The sequence below is a fragment of the Leptidea sinapis genome, chromosome 38, assembly GCF_905404315.1.
Source record: "Leptidea sinapis chromosome 38, ilLepSina1.1, whole genome shotgun sequence".
NCBI lineage: Eukaryota > Metazoa > Arthropoda > Insecta > Lepidoptera > Pieridae > Leptidea > Leptidea sinapis.
The window spans coordinates 7,086,829-7,109,229 of NC_066302.1; the positions used below are offsets into that span (position 1 = coordinate 7,086,829).

The window sequence follows — 22,401 nt, forward strand, 5'->3', positions numbered from 1 at the left end:
TAGTACATTGTAAGTCTATCAATTTACCAATATAATTAGGTATAGATATTAATAATAAAATCACAATAGGAAAATAAAACGAGAACTACTCTTAGGGTTACTTTTATTTCATATTATGCCTTATTTGTTGCCTCATAAACATCCCACACTTATCTCTGAATATTGCGCGCTATGTAGTTTTCCATGTCAACTTTTGATATGCCTGCTTGTTCATAGCCATCAAGTATGGCGATAGCCTCTTCCTCCCACGGCCACATCACCCTGCTGGTAAACCCCGCAATCATGTCCATTGCTGCCTCTTCCTCCACGTGATACTCACTTCTGGGACCTTCTTTCTCAATTTTGAAATAGTACTTGCGACCGTGTGATTTGGACATTTGTGCGGACCACGGTTCTAAAACAAAAATGTAGCTGAACATTGTTACATGCTTACATTAAGCATTGGATAGTGCAGGCATAGTCGCGGCAACTAATACTACGCCCAAGTGGGCGTACTCGAGCCAGTCTCGAATAATGTGCGTCGTTGACGTGCCACATGTTATGTTAAACTTTGCTTGTAATTGAAACTAAAATGCCAGGTTGCGTAGTTAAACTTTGTAAAAATAATACTACAAAAAATAAAAAAGGAAATGGGATCACATATCATCAGTAAGTATTTCTTTATTTTATTAATTTCAATGTAAAATAACACGAAGCTTAAGATACAAAATTTTAAAGATATTTGAGTGTCAAGATGCCACGCACACAAGCATCTAAGTTGCCGTAATAAAAAGCTATTGTTATTAGGTAGTGCGGTATCTATTTGGTGCGCAGAGTAGACCAATCCTTCTATATAGACTGTGACAGCTGTGAAAACGTCGACAAGTTTGGCAGACAACAGAGGTTGACAGTTCAACCTCAATTTTGAGCAATGTCAAATGTGCAATTCAAAATTAGAACATTGTATTTTAGTTTTAGACAAATTATGCTTTTAAAAATTGAGCTATTTTGTTTTTTACAACCCGATCTCCGACGGATGTAGCTGGCGACGACATACCCGCGGCTCTGGTGCGATGTAAGAAAAATCACTTGAAAAATTATTGATGTACTTTATACAACTAATTAATAAACTCACAATCTCCTAATAAAAGGCCGTCAAAAATGTCCGAGTGGCGTCGTATACACTAACATATACAGATAATATTAAACATTCTTTCAAATTAACACCTTATTTCGTGGCAGAAAGTGTTCTGAAAGATGTTGTGACAAAAATTGAGAAAGGTATGCTGAGATGGTTTGGTCATGTCGAGAGTATAAATGAAGAACGATTGCCGAAAAAAGTGTATAAGGCCAGAGTGAATGAAAGTGTTGGAAGGGGTAGACCTAGGCAGACGTTTCGAGATCAAATCAGGGACGTCTTGAAAAAAGGCCAGATCAAGAGTACCCTACACCGAAGGGCATGAATGAAAGGAATAATGAAACAAGTATGTAAGGATATTAGCAAGTGGAAAGAAGTAGTCTCTGCCTACCCCTACGGGAAAGAGGCGTGATTATATGTATGTATGTACTTACCTGAAATACGACAATCCATCCTTATTAAGTTTGGATATGCTATATGCGTTGTATTCTCAGCGCTGTCAAAACACAACCAAACGGAAACTCTGCCTAATAGACTCGTAGGCAGAGTTTTGATTCATACAATTTTTGAGCGTGATTCACAATCACGCTTTTATCGTTTAGTTGTTTATTGTACATTGAAATACATATTACAAATTTTATATGCATTACACATGGAAGGGAAATCACATTCAGATATGATGTTCAGATTATGTGACTGTTAATATTAAGTTATGATGTTATATGAATTATAATATATTAAGTTATGATGTCGACTAATAATTAAGTAATAACGGTATTTTATTGCCAATTACCTTTTATCTCCTTAATAAACATCACTGAACCGACGACATAGAATAAATCATCTCTTTGATTACGTTTAGGAATGTCTATGGTAACAGCTTTTCCGGATCTCTTCATAGCTCGGTATTCCAGATTGCCGACAGCAGATGAAAAAGATTCCATATTGAAGAAACGCTTACATCTGATAGGCAAAAGTACATCGTCAAGAGGTTTTTCTAAAGCAGTGCATAACTTCGCGCACTGGTTTATTCTGAAAACAATTTCATGATAAGTACATATATATTATTAGGGATAGGCCCCACTTCAGAACTACTGCATTAGGCCAAAGTTCGCCGTATTTGTTACAAGAATTTTATTTATTTGAAAATAATAACCAATCTCTGTCAAATAAAACAAGCCCTTAAACACTTAGCACCCTTAACCCACAGCAATAAGAAAAAGTTAAATTTTTCATTTTTACCGAATGTTGGGCCGAAGTTCGTATTCGGTTCATACCACATTTGGCCCATGTTCTCTTTTGAATTTCGTAATACATTTATTATAAATGTAGTAATAAACTTTACAAACCTTTTCGACAGTGGCAGATGTGAAATATCAACTCCACCAATCATCATAGCATCGATCACATGTAAAGCTTTGCTGTGCATTTGTTTCGTTCCCTGTCCTCGGAATTCTTTTACTATCTAAAAGAGACACCAATTATGAATGATAAGAGTTTATTAATTCATTCCATCTATTCCAGATAAAATTATCAGAAGAGATACTATGGAAAAGGAGGAGTCATTTCCATCCACTCTTGCAATACCAGAGGAACAACAGGATCATAGCCGACGCTTAAGTTGGTGATATGCGGTAATTTTTTAAGGTTGATTATTTATGTTGCAGAAAACACAGTGCAGGGATGTTACTTCCGTTGTTGACTTGAAATATATTTTAGACAGCACCTTGAAAACTGCTCTGTAGAAGAATGCATCATACCCAGTTTGTATTTTGGATTTCGATGGTGGAATACGGCGACAGGGTTCAGGTCGAACAGCTCTTAGCTACAATTCCCATTATAGATGCGGTAGAATGAAGCAACCCTACTACATTGAATCCCGAGCATATTCGAGCAATTCTGTTTTGGACGCGTTCAATTGGTTCGAGCTGATACAGGGTAGGGTGCACCAGATCAGAGATGAGAGAAACACTTCACATTTGGTTGGACTTTGCCATTTATACGGCACAAATTCTGTACGAGTCCGCCAAGTGAGCAAAGACAGGCGGAACGGACGGTCGTACCAACCTTTTCTCGAAGCAATTCAGACCATATTCTACCCCCTATAACTATGTTGTGAATAAAACTAGAAGCCTGACCTGAGCATAACCAAGCAGTCATTGTACAAACACGGTATATTTAAAATTTCATTCAATTTGAACCAGTACTTTAAGAATTGTAACTAGTCAAAGTTTCATAATTTTGTCACTCACTCACTAACTGACGGACGGATTATCAAAACTTTATAGCACTTCTAGCAGACATGAAGCTTTAAATTCATAATTCAATAAGTATTCAGTATATAAATCAATCACACTAAACAATCCAATTTAATATTATACGTTAATACGTATTATTACTTGTGAGATACATTGGTTTTAATAATAATAATTAAAATGATTGTGACTTGAAAACAAGTCAATCTATTTATTTATAACATAAAAGATTTTTAATATTGATATGGTCACTATAAGATGTTGCTAGATTAGCTTATTACTTAAGACAGAAGGACAAGATCCAATGACCAATCTCACAACTTTTTACGATAGAAGAACTGAGTTTCTTTTTAGACAAGTTATTTTGTTGCTCTTGATAGTATTTATCTTTCCAAAATATGACCTGTATATTTATTACTAGAGACCGGATTATACCTTTACCGGATTAGACCCGGAGTACCTTTTCAGAGGTAGTTGCATATTTGAGAAAAAACAAAATAATTATGCATATTTACGCTCGATCTCGCTCATCGTTCGATGCTTTTCATAGTAAGCCCAAACATTGCACTCAAATTTAAATTCCGCCCAAGAACCTCAGTAGACGTAGAACGCTCCTTTTCCGCTTACAAAAATTTATTAAGCGATCGTAGACACAATTTGTCTACAGAACATTTAGAACAGTACTTAGTAGTACATATTTTTAAAGGCAAATCTTAAATTTCATTGTTACCTAAGTAGGAATATCATGTAAAAGTTTTTTTCACAAATACGATTGTCAGTATAAATAATTTAAAAATAAGACTTTATTTTCTCCTGTTTAATTGGTCGTTAGTTGTTGTTGTTGGATGGTCGTTAGAGAGCAAAGGTATTAACATTAGTGACACTACAGGCTGGGAATGAAGCGAACACCCTCAGGCCGTTTAATTACAAATGTTTATTGTACGATATCACATTATAATCCATATTTTTATATAAAAAAAAGCCAGCTGAGTTTCTTGCGCCCGTTCTTTTCAGGTCTGAGGCAGTCTTTTTTGAATGGGTTGTAGTTTTTGACGTTCAATAAGTGATTTTAAATCCTATTTTGAATAAAAATATTTGAATTTGAATGACAGTTGGACTTTATTTAGAAATCATAAATATTTGAATGTTCTGTATGTGTATTTTGTAAACGAGGAATGCAATATAATATTATTATCTAAAAAACATTTAAAATAAATACAAACCTCTCCATAAATAAGTGTATTCGCTGGCAACAATATGCTCAAGCCCACAACATTCTTCCATCTAGTTCCATCCAGTTGGTACACACGTTTGCCTCCACATCCTTAAAACATTGTTAACAGCTATTTATTTATTTCTATATAGTATAAATATGATCATTAATACGTCTAGATAGACTACGACAGCTGTAGAAATCGTAATTGTAAGACGTAGCTTGTCACGCACACTAAAGCAATAAATCTGTCCTGTTTTCATCGGTTGTCTAGTCGCAAGAGGTTCTTTCTAGACGCATAAATTATATATGCTATAAATACCTAATACCAAGTTTAAGTGATGGCATTATATAAAATTGTCTACTACTAAAGATAATCAATTTATCATAGAAAAGTAAGCCCTAATTTAGAACTTAATAATATATATAACGGCGTACAGATACATAAAGATCATTAATTATTCGTTAAAAATCATTTAAACATTTTGATAACAGGATCAACCAGTCATCTTTCACCCTTCGCCATTTTTGGTAAGCCAAGGAATTTTGCCAATGTTTAAATTACGGTGTGACGATTAATAATTATCCTGAATATACTGATGATTAATTCCTCCTGCAATTTAAACAGTTTAATATCAGTTTTTTTTAACCTCAAACGTGATAAGTTGAAAATGTCAACGGAAGAAAACTTCTCATCATATATGTCAGGAATTCTAAATAGAGGTGAATATTTATAATATTGTTACACTTAATAGGGACACAAATGCCAGTGATTTCCCATACACTTGTTAATTTCAGCACAGCAAATGGTATAAGTTATATTGCTATTTGCATTCTGAATAGTATTATGAATTACATGATGATTGCTGTCAAATTCTTAAACACGAACAGCGTTACAAATAAACTTGGTATAACGTTTAATCTGAGGATAAACCAAGGATATGCAAAATGTTAACTATATCGCTGACAACACTGTCAATATAATGATAATTCTTCTGAAGTTTTCAGAATGTCAAGCAGCCTTGCAAATAAACGTTATACATGCGAATAAACCAATCATGAGCAAAATGTCTATTGGTAAACATTTTAAGACCCTGGCCCCACTGATTTCAAACCCTTACTCTCCTTTGTTAGATCCCCATTTGTTTATATTCTACTAGCTGACTCGACAGACGTTGTTTTGTACATACGAGTAATAAATAAAATACTGTTTTTTATGAATTGTCAATAATATTTCATAACATCAAGAATTTTTTCTTAACGTATGCGCCTTGTTGTTATAGTGAAAATGTTTCACAGCAGAACTGTCAAACCGTGCGTCAATAAATTCTCTCACAGATAATATGTCCATACAAAACAAATATTGGAAATAAAAATAATTATGGGTCCCAAATCGAAATAAAAAGTATCCTATCTCTCAAGTTGGACCTAACAGCACTCCATGAAGTAATCCTCATTTAAATCCGTTCATTAGTTTAAGAGTCCATCGCGGACAAGCAACGTGTCATGTAATTTATATATATTAAGATGTTCATTCATTAAACAAAATATTGTGTGTGTCTTTTTTGTTTTATACAACAACAGTGTTATCTGCGGTGAATGATCTCAGCAGTTAAAAATTCCATATATAGCAGAGTTGATTAATATACACTCGTCAGTGGCGAAATCTAAAAGGATAAGCCATCAAGCCGTAAATGACATACACACGCTGTTTTTTTTCTCTTCTCTCTTTATTGCACTTGTCACGATCTGTTGGCAATTTCTAACAATGAGCAATACAATAGTATTATGTCCTATGGTATATTGCTATGGGGCAACGCTGCCGATATTAATACAATAGTTGTGCTGCAGAAGAGGGCTATTCGCGCTATTTATAACCTAGGTCCTAGAGGATCATTGATAGCAAAATTCAAAGAAATTAACATCTTGACTGTTGCTTCTCAATATATTCTTGATAATGTATGGTCATAGGCACATAAGTGAATTTGCCAGAAACTGTCATAACCATAATGTTAACACCAGGAACAGACATAAACTGATGATGCCTACTACTCGGCTACGTCGAGTTAGTAAGTCTTTTGTGGGGCGATGTATATGCTTTTACAACAAAATCTCAGAAAATGTTCAAAACAAAAGTATTACGTTATTCAAAAGAATTGTTAAAAAACGTTTGTGTGGTAAAGGTTACTATAACATAAATGACTTTCTTAATGATACCACAGATTGGGAATGGAGTGACCGCCCTCAGGCTATTAAATAATAAGTATAATTGTATAATATTACTTTGTTATCATATTTATTCGATGAAAAAAAAAAAGCCCGCTTAGTTTGTTGCGCCCATTCTTCTCAGGTCTGAGGCATTCATTTTGGAATGGGTGGTAGTTTTTTGACTTTCAATAAGTGATGACACATTCTATTTTGAATAAAAATATTTGAATTTGTCTGTTTGCGCTGGGATTTTATTTTTTACTTGAGAGTGACCCATTGGCCACGTGCCTCAATTGTTCATTGTTCTATTCAAAACGTGTTATCAATATCATACACACACTAACCTATAAATATTCTTAGATCCGGTCTATTCTTGCCACTCGTCAGAAACGTAAAGTGCCAATCATAGACATTCTTAAAGACATGCAGCTGCGCAACTCTCTCGACGTACTCTGGCGGTTTGTTGAGCACACTGTTTTTGAACGCGAACGGGTTACTGCTGTCTGCGTGCTGTTTCTTCATCAAACTCAATATATGTATCAAGGTTTCATCGGAACTGCGTCTTTCGGGTTGTGTCCGTACTCTGTCTGGTAGCTGAAATAGTAAATAGTTCCAGCAAGATGACTCATATTTTTTTTTAATTGTACAGCCGTACTTATCATATGCTTATAAAGAATTACTTAAATAGTTGTTCATGGTCGTCCATACAATATTAAATAGTATTTGAAATCATAAACAATTTGTTATATATAATGGTCTATATATAGGTATGCAATTCAATAATAGCAAAACCCCAATGGGTTGAGCAGGATATCAACTGTACAGTAGATCCTGTAGATGGAGCCACAACCTGAGAGTTAAACAAAGCATAAAAGATTTACGATCGATATTTGAACAGTTGGCTCAGTTGGTAAGAGCGATCAAGAACATAAAATCAAAAATGATGACATTGTACATACGCCGTTATTTTAAAATGACCAATAAGACAAGTTTATCAATTACCATGACTGCACACGAAGAAGATAATAAAAGTGAAAAACAATTGCAAAAAAAATCCCACGAAAGTAACAAACGATTGACAAAAGATTACTTTAATTGTGTATGTATGGACACATAAGAACCAAGTATATATTTTCAGCCTGAGCCCCTTGGACTACAAAGTATTGTCAGTGTAGTTAAGTCTTTCTAACTGTATTACAAGCAGTGACTAAACCTACAATGGAAACTAAATGTAGCTTGTTTCAGAGAAGGTTTAGTATGTGATTACTTATCTGGAACCTATATTTTGTAATAATAATGTTAATGATTTTTCATTACATATGACAATTCATACAATGAACGGGCGAGGGGCACTTAATTTATATGGAAAAACAACAACGTTTGCCGGGTATGCACTTGTAATAAATAAACAGAAATATGTAGGTTCCAAGAAATAACTACAGCGGTTTATAAGATATACAGTAGAGACACAGTATATATATATATATATATATATACATACAGCACACATAGGCAGATGTCATTCATGTCTCAGGGCTACTGACAGCACTGCGACGTCCGCTTATTGGCCTTGTTGAGACCTTTGTCTGTGTGCGTGCGTCATTTGAATTTATCGTTGAAATTACACTGTTTGAAGCCTACTGTCAAACTTTCTCCACGGGGCCCTATGGACCAACTACACTCAAAAGACACTCGACACGCTAAGGGTGCAGTATAACAATAGTTTCAGGATGCTGCTGGGCTTGCCTCAGTTTCTGTTCAGTATCATGCATGTTTGCTGACGCACGAAAGGATGATTTCTATGCCATTATAAGGAAAATGACGTCATCCGTCCTGGCATGGCTGCGTTCGAGCACAAACAGTATCCTGAACATGTTAGCGGGAAAACTGGATTCGCCAATATTGCAACGATTCGTTCAAGTTCTTGTCCGATAAAAAACACGCTGTCTCAGATTGTTAACAAAGTCATTCTATGTTATTATGTATTATGAATATATTATATTAAGCTTATCGTAGAAATTGTAACATACTAGCATAGTTTTTAAGCCTGTTACTAACAAAATATGGGTCTGTGTTGCCCCAATAATGAAGTTTATTTATTAATTATTTAGAACGTTTGTACGTAGTTTCTATAGGTACTGCTTTAGCGTATAAATATTATATACATACATACACACACACACACATATATATATATATATATATATATATATATATATATATATATATATATATATATATATATAAATATACTGCGGTAGCGCTGTACTTACGGTTAAGAACTTTGTCATTTGTGACTTTTAATAATAAACTGTAATAACCTTACTTGCCACAGTTTTAAGCATTCTTCTCTCATTTCAGTTTGGATGGGTTCCTTTAAGTCCTTGTTTTTACTAAATTCAGCTATTTTAAGCAAATGTTTTATCTGACTTTCACCTATACTGTAAAAGAAAAATTCTTACAATTAATAATCTAATATATAAAATTATCATGTCGCGGTGTTTGTAGTTAAACTCCTTCGAAACGGCTTGATCGATTCTCATGAAATTTTGAGTACATATTGGGTAGGTCTGAGAGCGGACAACATCTATTTTTCATCCCTCTAAATGTTAAGGGTGGTCCACACCAAAATTTTATTTTTTTATTTTTTTGATATTTTTTTTAAATTTGTTTGATTATGAGTCAGCATTAAAAAATACATACAACTTCAAATTTTCACCCAACTTCGATCAACAGTTACTTTTGTATCGCGATTTTAATATCGGCAATACAACGTTTGCTGGGTCAGCTACTATTCCATATTTAATGGTTACATGTCGACAAGGAACAACGGCGATTAAAAGATCTCCCCTCTCTTTCACTCGCCTCGCAAGATATAATCTTATCTATTGTTCCATAACTTTCTTTCGCCGAATTCGTTTTATGTGGACCCGGTATTATTCAAACTGTTTTATTAGTAATTACTTTAATTGATGCCTGGAAACTATCTAGTTACTGAATTTAGGTTTATTACTTAAGTGTGCGTGACCAGCTACGTCTTAAACTCGCGATTTGTATGTTAGTGTGCGTGCATTGCTAAAGAACGGTTAGAGTTAAAGAGGTTAACAGTCAACCTCAATTTATATGCTATGCTGTTGTAGGTATTTGTGTAAATTAGTTTGAGAAGCGAGGAAACAGTGTAAAGAGTTATGTCTGTATGGCCTAAACATGTACAAATGTCGATCAACTGCACAAGAAATGGCTCCTTTTGCAAGACTATTGTCACACAAAGTGACTTCTGGAGGTTTTGGATGGTTAGCACACCTATGAACCGAGAACACCCTATCGCACGCATGTTTGCACATACACCCTCTCTCTCTCCCACCCACACATACACACACAAAAACACACACTCACTCCCTCTCATGCATACACACACACACACACACACACACTCTCTCATGCATACACACACACATTTACCTCTATCCTTTTGATTTTCAGAGCTTTTTAGTCACTGTGTAAAAGTGGAATCCTGGTGACCAGTAATACGGGTATTTTATTACCTACCACAGGCACCAGCGATCCACCAATCCAGCATACCAAACTTTTGTATCCCCTGTATTTTTAAGATTTCGCTGTACTTATTGTAATTTTGGTTGTTGGTGAGAAAATAAGTTATTATTATTATCACTCGAGTTCATCCTCGTCGGCCATAATTTTTGAGTCAAAATAAAGTTTTTGTATGTATGTGTACTTTGGAATTCTAACCACCACACTGGGAATTTAAAGAATATGTTGCACAATTGGATGTAGTTCCTGAAAAACGTTCCAAGCCACAAACATCACATATTAAGGATTATTTGTTTAAAGTTTAATAAGTGTTAGTGTATTCCATACATGTGGATTGGGCTACTAAGTCAGGATGTCATTTAAAGAGTGACAGCAGGGCTGCCATTTTTTGTCAGTCCCTTACTATGAATCATGTGACCAGTTTTGTGTTTTTAACTCAATTTCGACATGATTGCGGCTAGGAACGTTTTTCTGGCATTACATCCAATTAAAATACCTAATGTTAAACTTATAAAGCAATGATACTTACACACAATTACTGTTATAAATGTAATTGTAGAAGCCCTTATCTTCCTTGATAACAGACAGTGGAACTAGTTCTGTGATATCTGTGTCTCTGTCGTTCCACAGGCTGGAGTTGACTGAATAGAGATGGTGTTCTGCCGACTCTGTGCCCGTCTTCTTCCATTTGCACACCAGATACCTCTCAGAGTTGGCTGGCCTTGACGTCACTGGTTTTATTATGCAAACTGTGGAATTATAGCTCTTATTAGCAGATTTATAACAAAACTAGGATTAATACACAAATAAAATTTTATGAACAATGCGGGATTCCATTGAGACTTGAACAAAGCAAAAAGAATTTGTAACGAGGCGGTACTCGAACGGTTAGCTCAGTGGTTTAGAGCACTCGAGGTCGTGGGTTCAAATCCCGCATCGTTCATAAAATTTTGTTTTTCAAATTTTATATGAAAACTATAATGGTTTATCTACACGTTACATTGTATCTGAATGTAGATTTCTTTCGTTTTGTTTGTTATTTAATCTACATTAACTATTTAATAGATATATAATAATTAATTAATGTAATTAAAATTGTAATTAATTCATCTGTTATTCTGATTGTCTGACTGTCTGACTATTTGTTTAAAAAGGATATGACTTAGACCGTTTAGTTGGAATAATAGTTCAATTTTAAATACATTTTTTTGTGTATATTTTTGCTTTTGTGTGCAATCTTTATTGAGATGTTAAAGCGTCCGGGGTACTTACGGCACTTACGTTCCCAATATTCAGTCTATCTCTTACTTGAGATAAAAACGTAACTATCTTGTAATGAATTTTCTGTCCCAATAAACTTATCGACGGTAACTCACCTTATCCGTACACGCTGTCTGTCAATGGGACGACGTATACCAGCGATAAAAGTTTGTATGGAAATTGCAATTCACGCGTCCCAATATAAGGCGATAAGAATTACTTATCGGGTATATTGAGCCAGCTTCAGATTATTTACAGCTAATTATTGACAGTAGAAGGTAGTAATTTATCTCTATCTGTAGATAGTATACTGGGAACGGTCGTAAGTGTTCTATCAAAAAACGTGGGGAGATATAAAAACTAGGAGGATATATAATGAAGTTACATTAAATTGTACTATGATACAAAAATGATAATATATGTTTCTACTCGTATATCTACACTCTGTTTAGCATATAAGTCAATAAGAAATTATTTAATAATGGCTATTCATTGCACCTTACTCACAACCTATTGCGTTACTGACAGGTCAGACAGTTTTCGCACTAGTTTGTCTTCCGTCGTTTAATATTTTTAAATCTTAGATCATTCATGTGACTGGATAGACTATGACAGCTGTGAATACGTCAAAAAAAATTGATTTTCGAGTTACCTCCATTTTGAGCAATACACGCACACTAACACAGTGTCATACAAATCGCGAGTGTAAGACGTAGCTTGTCGCGCACTTAAGTATTAAGCCTGGCCTGTTTATATCGGTTGTCTAACAGCAAGAGACTATCTAGACGTATACATTATCTCACAATACAACATTTAATAAAATAAACAAAAATAATAAAGATTTTTTTTTATTCAAAGTCTTATATATCATTACGTGTTCAATAAGTAGAAAAAACCAAAATTATACCAATCTTATATATAAACTTCTCGTGTCACAATGTTCGTTCCCGTACTCCTCCGAAACGGCTTGACCGATTCTCATGAGCATATTGAGTAGGTCTGAGAATCGGCCAACATCTATTTTTCATACCCCTAAGTTCACCCTTAATTTTTTTTTTAAATTTTTGGACGAAATATTTTGTTTTTTTTTTTTTTTTTTATAATGTGGCATTAAAAAATACATACAACTTCAAATTTTCACCCATCTACGATCAACTTTTGTATCGCGATTTTAATATCGGCAATACAACGTTTGCTGGGTCAGCTAGTTTTTATATAAAAGTGTAGTACTACTGTATCAAGATTTTCCTGAGAGTAATATTATAAAGAAATACAATGACATATACAAATGATTTAAGATTTCTTTAGTGTTAATTCCGCCAATATTTGTTTTTAAAACAATTCGACACGTGTTTCGCCTCTACACGAAGCATCCTCAGGACGTGTTGTCTCGCCAAAATCTGGCACGAGACAACCCGTCCTGAGAAAGAAAACTTAAAGAATTTGTATAATTATGGATTTCCGCAAAGTAACGCCTAATTCAATAAATTTTCTACAATGATATATTTGATAAATGAACAGATTTATTCTTTCATGGTCAAATAAGTAAGCTTCCATACGCCATTAATTATACAGGGACCCAAAATGACAACGAAATATTAAGTTCACCGATGGAATTATTCCAATAAACAAAAAACCTTAAAACGTTTTCATAATTAGAATTGCAAATTAGTTTAAATTCTCTAGCAACATCAGTATGACCTTCAAATCGACATAACCTTTAAAAATGTAAATAATAAGACAAAATGGAGACCGTTTATCAAATCCTTAATAAGGTTATTATATCTATAGTGTAAAGTTGGATAAGCCAGTGTTAACTTTAATTAAGGAATAAGTAATACAATCAGCGTTAGTGAGCCAACACTCTAAGGCAGAGGAAGTTTCTGGATTACGAGTCTAACTCAAATTTAATCCACACGCAATGTTTGTTTTGTACAGTTTGGAAATCTTATAAAGGCTTATTGCTAATTATTCTACTGGATTGAGAGTTGTGCCATATGTTAAGATACGCGGCCGCACCTACTACATTCACTTCATTAAATTTTGCATATAAAATATTATTGAATTTTATAGTTAAAAAAAATATACACAGGCCTCTTAAAAAAGATCAATATTATATCTATGAATAAGTTCAAATTCAAATATTTTTATTCAAAATAGGATTTATAATCACTTATTGAACGTCAAAATCTACCACCCATTCAAAAGAGACTGCCTCAGACCTGAGAAGAATGGGCGCAAGAAACTCAGCGGGCTTTTTTTTTATGTAAAATATGGATTACAATGTAATATCGTACAATAAACATTTATAATTAAAGAGCCTGAGGGTGTTCGCTTCAATCCCAGTCCGTGGTGTCATTAAGAAAATCGTTTATGCTATAATAACTTTTCCCACACAAACGTTTTTTAACAATTCTTTTAAATTTCGTAACACATTTGTTTTGTACATTTTCTGGGATCATATTGTAGAAGCATATACATCGCCCAACAAAAGACTTACTAACTGGTTGGTAAAATGGTTTCCAAAAAGGAAAATCAACAACTTTAGCGTGTTTTTCGCTAATAAAAGAAATATCGGAATGCATGGATACAAAAATTCCAGTAACATCAGTATTTTTTGATATGAGCAAAGCTTTTGACAATGTTTGTCATGAAAAACTATTAGATAAATGCGCTCAATATGGTATTCGAGGTCTAGCAAATGACTGGCTTAAAAGTTATCTTTCAAACCGTACTCAATACGTTGAAATTGCTAAATTAAATAATAAACAAGAAGTAATACCTTATCGATCAGAACTTAGACTTAAAACAAAAGGTGTACCACAAGGAAGTATATTGGGTCCACTTCTATTCAAAATCTACATAAACGACTTACCTAGCATTACTACTAATAACTGTACTCTCTTTGCTGATGACATCTCTATTGTAATTAAATGTAACAATGAATTGACATATGATATAGAAATTAATAAAACAATAAAGGACACAATTGAATGGCTTACTGAAAATAACCTGACTGTAAATATAAAAAAAACAATGTATATGCAGTATTATAATAAGAATGGGAAAGGAAAAGATATTAATGTTAATTATCATAATGAGAATATTAAAGAAGCACAACTTGTCAATTTTCTTGGTATTTCTTTAGACAGCAACTTGTCCTTCAAGTCACATGTTGACAAAATTAGCAAAAAAATTAACCAACATGTATTTGTTCTCAAACGCGTATCAAAAACAATAGGTGAAAAAACAGCGCTAATGGCATATCATGCATTCGTGGTTTCAGCTTTAAGATATGGATTGGTCATATGGGGCAACTCGGTGAGCATAGGGCATTTATTTATTGGACAGAAGAAGTGTATCAGGGCGGTTTGTGGAGCCGGCCCCCTAGATTCTTGTCGACCGCTATTTAAAAAATTGAAAATTCTATCGCTGCCATGCCTATACATTTATGAAATAAGCCTATTTGTTCAAAAACATATGTGTGATTTCTATACAAAAAAAAGCCAGAAGGTTTTAAATACAAGGTATCCAAATAAACTCATAATGCCCTTCTGTAGAACTGCATCTTTTAGTAGAAATTGTTTCAGCATGTCTGTGAAAATATATAATAAATTGCCCAATGAATTGAAAGATTTACCGTTCAAAGTTTTTAAAAGAAGACTGCATCAGTGGTTAACAAATAAGTGCTTCTATAGTTTAAATGAATTTTTCAATACAAAATGAATTAGTCTATTTGATAATAATATATATATATATATATATGTAAATTAATATACTTTTATGACATTGAATTTGTTAATATTATACATAGGTACTAAATGAATTATTAAGTTATTTACGTCTCATATTATAATATTATATAAGTATTAAAATTTCATTTTATAAATATTATTGATATCATTGTGAAATCCGACATGTTTCAATATAACAGTACGATTAGTGTTTAGACAATTTTGTAACATATTTTGCATGTCAATTGACGAAACATATTGGATTATCCATTATATTGTTAATACCTTAAGTACAATGTTTCCTGCAAATAAATTTCATTTCATTTCATAACTCGACCCAACCGAGTAGTAGGCATAACAAGTTTATGTTTGTTCCTCGTGTTAACATTATGAATGTCACAGTTTCTAGAAAATTCCTCAATGTGCTTATGAACATACAAAACATTATCAAAAATGTATTGAGAAGCAACAGTCAAAATGTAAGCCATTGTGTTCCATTACCTTGGTCAAAACATCTGTACATAATGTATATCAAGCCAACACTAAATTTGGTAAACACATCAAACATCTTCACCACGAAGTGTCCTCCCGTTCTAACAAGCATCAAGGCGGCCAGACATTGACAAAGATACAGCTGCTTCGACAGTATCTCTTGAAGGTTTTCTTGCCCTCTTACCGAAAACCCCTAAAAATTTATAAAATTACACAAATTTATTCCTAACACCTGAAAAGCCAATCTTTATTGGGCCTGCCACACACTCAACGTGGCTAGAAAAGTAGAGATGAATTTATGATGAGAGCCGCAATTCCATTTCAAATACTTTTATTCAAAATAGAATGTGACATTACTTGACATTCATTGAAAGTCCAAAACGAATGACTCAGACCTGAGAAGAATGAGCGCAACAAATACAGCGGGTATTTTTCATCAAAATATACATTTAAAAAGTACAATTAAACTTATTATTTAATAGGCTGAGGGCGGTCGCTCGATTCCCAATTTGTGGTATCATTAAGAAAGTTATGTTATAGTAACCATTACCAAATAAACGCGTTTTAACAATTGTGAATAACGTTATACTTTTGTTGTGAACATTTTCTGATATCTTGTTGTAAAAGTATATACATCACCCCACAAAAGACTTACTAACTCGACTTAGCCGAGTAGTAGGCATTATAAGTTTATGTAGTAGTAATGTAAGTATATGTAGTTACGTAGTATGGCAACATTACTCGTCATGCCGGTCATCATGCTCCTCGTTCCCTATTTTTGTAGCTTCCTTGAGCTCGAGTCAAAGGCCCGGCAATATTGTATCGCGATCAAAGCATTGTGTGGACAGGGAGGGCAACATCGATATTGTGGCGGGCCCATATTGTTAAAATAGTGACCGGTGAGTTTTCTTGTGAATTTTTTCTGCAGGTTTTTTTTATGACAATAAGGGATGCTACGAGCAAGACGAAGTATCATATCATATACTTATCAAGCCAAATGTTCGTTTGTCACATATTCCCATAAAAATGAAATTTCATATAGTATGGATTATTGAGTATAAAAGAAGTACTTACACCATCAGCCATTAAGAAATGAACTCCCTTATCATCAGTCTGATTTAAAACGAAGTCTTTCAAAGACATCAAATTAGCTGGATCATAAACATTGCCATCATTTTTAACACCATAAAATGTATTAAATGTTTCTGGTGAACCAGCATAGAAATCTGATATTTTGAAATCATTTGGCCCTTTGAGAGTAAAACCAAAACCTGAAATCAAATCACACATTGTTCAATAAACCTGAAATAATTGGAACATAATTATTTTTTGAATCTCATTTTGAGATTGTTTTTGAATATTTTTTTTGAGTTAAAATTAAGTACCGTGTAGCAGGCGAGGCAACATAATCTTGAAAATCAAAATAAACCTTACCTCAAAACATATAAGTTGCCTAAATTAAGAGACAAACCACGAATAGGATAGCGGGCCAATCCCGCCAACCCATTCGCTTTTACATCCTAAGTTCTTCTAGTTGCGTGATGAGTGACACTGTCATTTCACGGAACCAACCCTGGCATTTGATCAAATCACTAGATTTGTTTAGAGAAATGATAAAATCGTGTTGTTATTTAAACATACTCCATGATTTGATCAAATCACTTAGGGACTTGACCAAATCTCTGTTTTTATCATTTCCCTGCGACATATATATACAATAATTGCTCCTTTAAAGATATAACACTTCTTATTAGGCATTCGCCGCGGTGAATACATACAATCGGTTGCATATGTAGGCTTTTTTGCTCTCCTCATCCATAAAACATTAAGACTAATGCATAGCAATACAACTCCAATGAGATATCTCAAGTGCCATTAATTAGTGACACTGTGCTTAAATATATTTTGTTGAGGAATAACCAAACTCATACCTTTTGCTCCCCATCCTTTTTTATATAAAACATATTCGGAAAATCCACCAGGACCCGCACAAACATCAGCAAAATATAAAATATCATTTTTGTCAATAGAAGATTCCCCTGAAGGTTGAGTAGGTTGCGTGAACATAAAATCAAATACTGCATCTAAATTTGCCATCTTCACAGCTGCTCTGTTTAAAAATATAACTGAACCTATTGTTTCATATGGATTACTTCTAAACCTGGCATTTCTCATATCTTCATCATACAAGCTGTCAAAAATTGTCTAAAATAGAATAAATATGTATCAGCAGTATAAAAATATGTGATTGAGACTTATTAATATATACAAATAAAAATTGAAAACAAAATTTTATGAAAGATGCGGGAATAGAACCTACGACCTCTCGCGTTCCGTGTAAGTGCTCTCTCAACTGAGCTAACCGTTCGAGTGACATATCATTTCTTTTTTCTTTTAATTCTATTTGTGTATTAAAAAGTGAGGGTTATCACTTCAAAAACAACAAGTTGTTTTGATTAATATATTTTTATAAATAAATTAAATTTGTGATTAAGACTGATTAATGTATTAATATAAATTGAATCTGAGTCATCTCACAATACATTCAAGTATTTCGAATTTAGTGTAGCTCTGAAAAAACCTGCTATTGCACTCCCAATGTGGTGCTACTGTTCAATCGGTATCCAGATTGTATGAGTTTCACTTTTATATAAGATAGTTGAGAAGAACAATATGTTCACATGATGGTAAGCGACACACCCTGCCCATTATAATGCAAACACAGTATTCTTGATTAGCCCAAAAGAGGACTGATGTGGTATGCACCTAGCCAGTACCCTGCACAGAGGATCCTCCCACTGGTTACTCCCAGTCTACACACCCTAATATTAATACTATATTGACATTATGGAGGATTATATTACTTCATCAGTATTTTCAATGGTGCCATACTTAATAAAATTTGTTCTGTATTAAAATTTAACAATATTACAACCAATTAAAGGACATAATGATAAATAATATTGTACTAATACTTAACATTTAAAGTACCTTAGCTTTTATGATGCCTTCTAAAATACTTGGTTCAACAAAGTTTTTTTCATCATCGATAGTTAACTTTTTAGGTCCTTTTTTTAACCAATCATCTAGAACATCTCCTGACAGAGTTTCTTGTTCCGGTGGGGAAGGCATCCACACCTTAAAAACATTATGTGATTACAGTAAAACATAAGTACAAAAATCCACATGAATTGCCTATATATTTTTTATGAAAATATGGGATGAGACAAGCAGGATGTTCACCTGATGGTAATTGATACACCCTGCCTATAACAATGCAGTGTCACTCAGGATTCTTGTAAAGCCCACAAATTCTGAGTGGCACTACAATTGCGCTCATCACCTTGAGACATCAGATGTTAAGTCTCATTTGCCCAGTAATTTCACTAGCTATGGCACCCTTCAGAGTTCCAGACAGCAGCAAGTAATGCCTACACATCACTACTTCACGGCAGAAATAAATGAATATATGTATAGATAAAAATAAACTTACAACTGCCTCCTTTGCAACAGCTTTTGTTTCATCAGGAGACCAGGTAAATTCTTTTGGAACCTCTCCAACCACTGAAGGCTGTAAACCTAAACCTCTTCTACCTTTTTGATTGGATGCTTCAACTGGATCTACTCTACCATGTTCAAATTTACCTAAGCCTTTGCCAGGCTTGTATCCCATATTACTCATCATTCTCTTTGACTTATCTGAATAATCACTTTGGAATACTTGCTCCATTTCAGTTGACTTGTTATAAAATGTACTTTCAGTTGAACTTTGAAAGCTCGGTCTGATCATACCATCATTGTTTTCATCAAATCCAGGTCTATAATCATCATAACCATCATTAGGGGATGAACAGTTTTCACTTAAACTACTTCTGCTAAGTCTACTACTTCTTTCCAAAGTATTCTCTATATACATTGTCTTTTTTTTACCTTCTTCTGTGTTATCCACCATATGGTCATTATAACCCTTTTCCTTTGTTTCTTCATCAGACTCCTGTAGGGCTACAATAACGAAATAATAATATCTATAAGTATACAATAAAATGAGAAAAAAAATTTGGAGAGGCATAAAACTATTTCACACAGATGTTGAGTACCACTTGCTCATACAGACAATATGTCATGACACTGCATTGAGTCTATTAATATGATGTTCCTGTTTAAAGCAAGTATAGTTATTCAAAAGAATTGTTAAAAAACTTTTGTGTGGTAAAGGTTACTATAACATAAATGACTTTCTTAATGATACTACAGATTGGGAATGGAGTGACCGCCCTCAGGCTATTAAATAATAAGTTTAATTGTACAGTATTACTTTGTAAACATATTTATTTGATGAAAAATAAATATGTTTACAAAGTTACTGAGTTTGTTGCGCCCATTCTTCTCAGGTCTGAGGCATTCATTTTGGAATGGGTGGTAGTTTTTTATGACTTTCAATAACTGATGTCACATCCTATTTTGAATAAAAATATTTGAATTTGAATAGTTGGGCCATTACAAACTCTTACAAAAAAATTACGTGCAAACTGAGTCATGAATCATTTTTATCAGTTCTCTCACTCACACTTATTGGCATATCGGAACTCTTGGCTCGCACTGCTAGTGTTGTGTGCAACAAAGAAGGGATTTGTCGATAGTCATTAGCAGGTAATTAAGGAGAGGTTAACAAAATAATGCAAAATATTTCAGTCCTCCTGAGGATTAGTCCTCAATAGATATTATGCTGATAAATTTATTTTATATATGAATGTGATCTGTCAAAGGAACTTTAATATCAATAAATTTTAAAATGTTACCTACATTCAAAGAAAAAAGACAAAATTCAAACAATTTTTGTAAAAAAGCATTGAGTCAATTTAGGTATTTCCATTTGAATAATGGTAATCATGATTTAAATTAATGGTGTTTGTTACAATCAATACAATCAAATGTATTTTCTTACTTTTTCCATAACTGTATCATAACAAGACAACAATAGACTTGATTGTGGATTACATATTGAGATGCCTTCTAGATGGGCTTAACAGCAAAATGTTAAAGATAGCCTTTATTTCTAGACATTAGTTATGTAGTAACATGTTTATTTTTTTTATTTCCTCTATTTTTTAACAATATATCTAGCTTGTCCACTGACATAGGCCTCTTCTAGGACCTTTCAGTGCTCTCTCTCCCGCGCTTCTCTACTCCAAACTGGTCCAAATAAATAGTTAATATATATAATTAGAGATTTTCACCTATGTATTGACTCATATACCTCTGGAAATCATAAGGTGTACAGACTTGTTAGGAATATTCCTTTTGCCGAGTAGAGGTCAGCTAAGAACAAAATTTATGAAGTTACACCCGCATGAGTTTTTTTTATTACGAACAGAACAATGTCTGTTGGTCAGCCAGTTAGCTAATAAGCAATCTAAGATTATGTACATATTATCATTGAATACGCAGTTTTAGGTTAACTGATATAAAAAATAATATATGAAAACAAACAATAATCAGTAACACACATAGGCTGGTTTTGCAATAAAGATACAGAATGTCATTAATAACTTGCCCAGTACTGCATGTTTTTATTCTCCTAGAACATAAAAAATATTATAGACCCAAAATGTAGTAACTAGTGGTACTCTAGTATTTATTACATTCTGTTAACAAACTAAAAGATATTCGCACTATAATAATTATAATTAAAATTAAAGTTATAATATTTACCAGAGCCATGAGATGTTGTTGATGAGGCCCCATAAGTATCGGAGCGATATCTTTTAGCCGGCACAGAACCATCTTCACTGCTGGAACCATCATCGGAAGCGTCTATCGTAGATATATGAAAAAAAAATCTAATAAAACCTCTAATAACAATTAAATCAAGGATCAAAAAATATTCAAGTAATTTGTGGTTAGATACCTGAAAGATTCATTTATTCCTTTCAAAACACGCGAACCGGTTGACTTTAATCAACTGTACTCAATGACTACTAAAATAATTTTAAATACAATGATTGAGAATCAAAACTAAAATATTTTCGAACTTCCGATACAAATAATAATATTGCACAGTGCACAAGTATTCCTATTTACTTTTAAGATCGATAGTTTTTTTTTCTGCAAACTAAGTAGGCAACAGTACCAAAATTCAGCCACCGTTTGATACCATTGAGTAGTTGAGTACTGAGTACTGATTATTATGACAAGAATTGAGAATTCAAAATAGTCGTGAATAGTGATGCAACGGCATAATGGCGTTTTTTTGTGGTTATCGCGTTAAACGTAAGTATCGTCACGGACGTGACTGCTACAGTTGCATCTCTTACGTGTTTTAGTCTAGCTGTAACAGTCTGACGACTGTAAATTACCTAAAAGTGGTTTAAATCTTCGATTAAATCTGTTTACCGGGTGTAAAAGAAAACGAGAAGAAGGTACGTATAATACTGTAGTTCAATCGATTATTGACATTGTAAAGTTAATGATTAAACTCAGGAATAAAAGTCATGAACGGGCAAAGACCACTGGGTTTAATCGCATAAAAATATTATAAAGACATAAAGTTTGTAGTTAATCTATCTTTAG

At 33.5% G+C, this 22,401-nt stretch overlaps 1 protein-coding gene across 2 annotated transcripts; it reads right to left on the reverse strand.

The window, feature by feature from the left end:
- Positions 1-86: 86 nt before the first annotated feature.
- On the reverse strand, positions 87-21,927 carry LOC126975962 (cap-specific mRNA (nucleoside-2'-O-)-methyltransferase 1). 2 transcript variants are annotated; one of them, XM_050824090.1, is made up of 14 exons: positions 21,740-21,922; positions 21,544-21,645; positions 19,325-19,833; positions 18,823-18,969; positions 17,763-18,036; positions 16,906-17,102; positions 15,841-16,024; positions 10,875-11,094; positions 9,120-9,234; positions 7,138-7,387; positions 4,596-4,696; positions 2,467-2,582; positions 1,911-2,149; positions 87-394 (listed from the first exon to the last, which is right to left on the reverse strand). In XM_050824090.1, exons 1-14 carry the CDS (start codon positions 21,750-21,752, stop codon positions 150-152), a joined length of 2,712 nt encoding a protein of 903 aa, XP_050680047.1. In that variant the 5' UTR covers positions 21,753-21,922; the 3' UTR covers positions 87-149. The 2 variants fall into 2 exon arrangements, with proteins under 2 accessions (XP_050680047.1, XP_050680048.1); XM_050824091.1 differs by lacking the exons at positions 87-394; positions 1,911-2,149; positions 2,467-2,582; positions 4,596-4,696 and having other exon boundaries at positions 7,181-7,387; positions 9,115-9,234; positions 21,740-21,927.
- Positions 21,928-22,401: the final 474 nt, after the last annotated feature.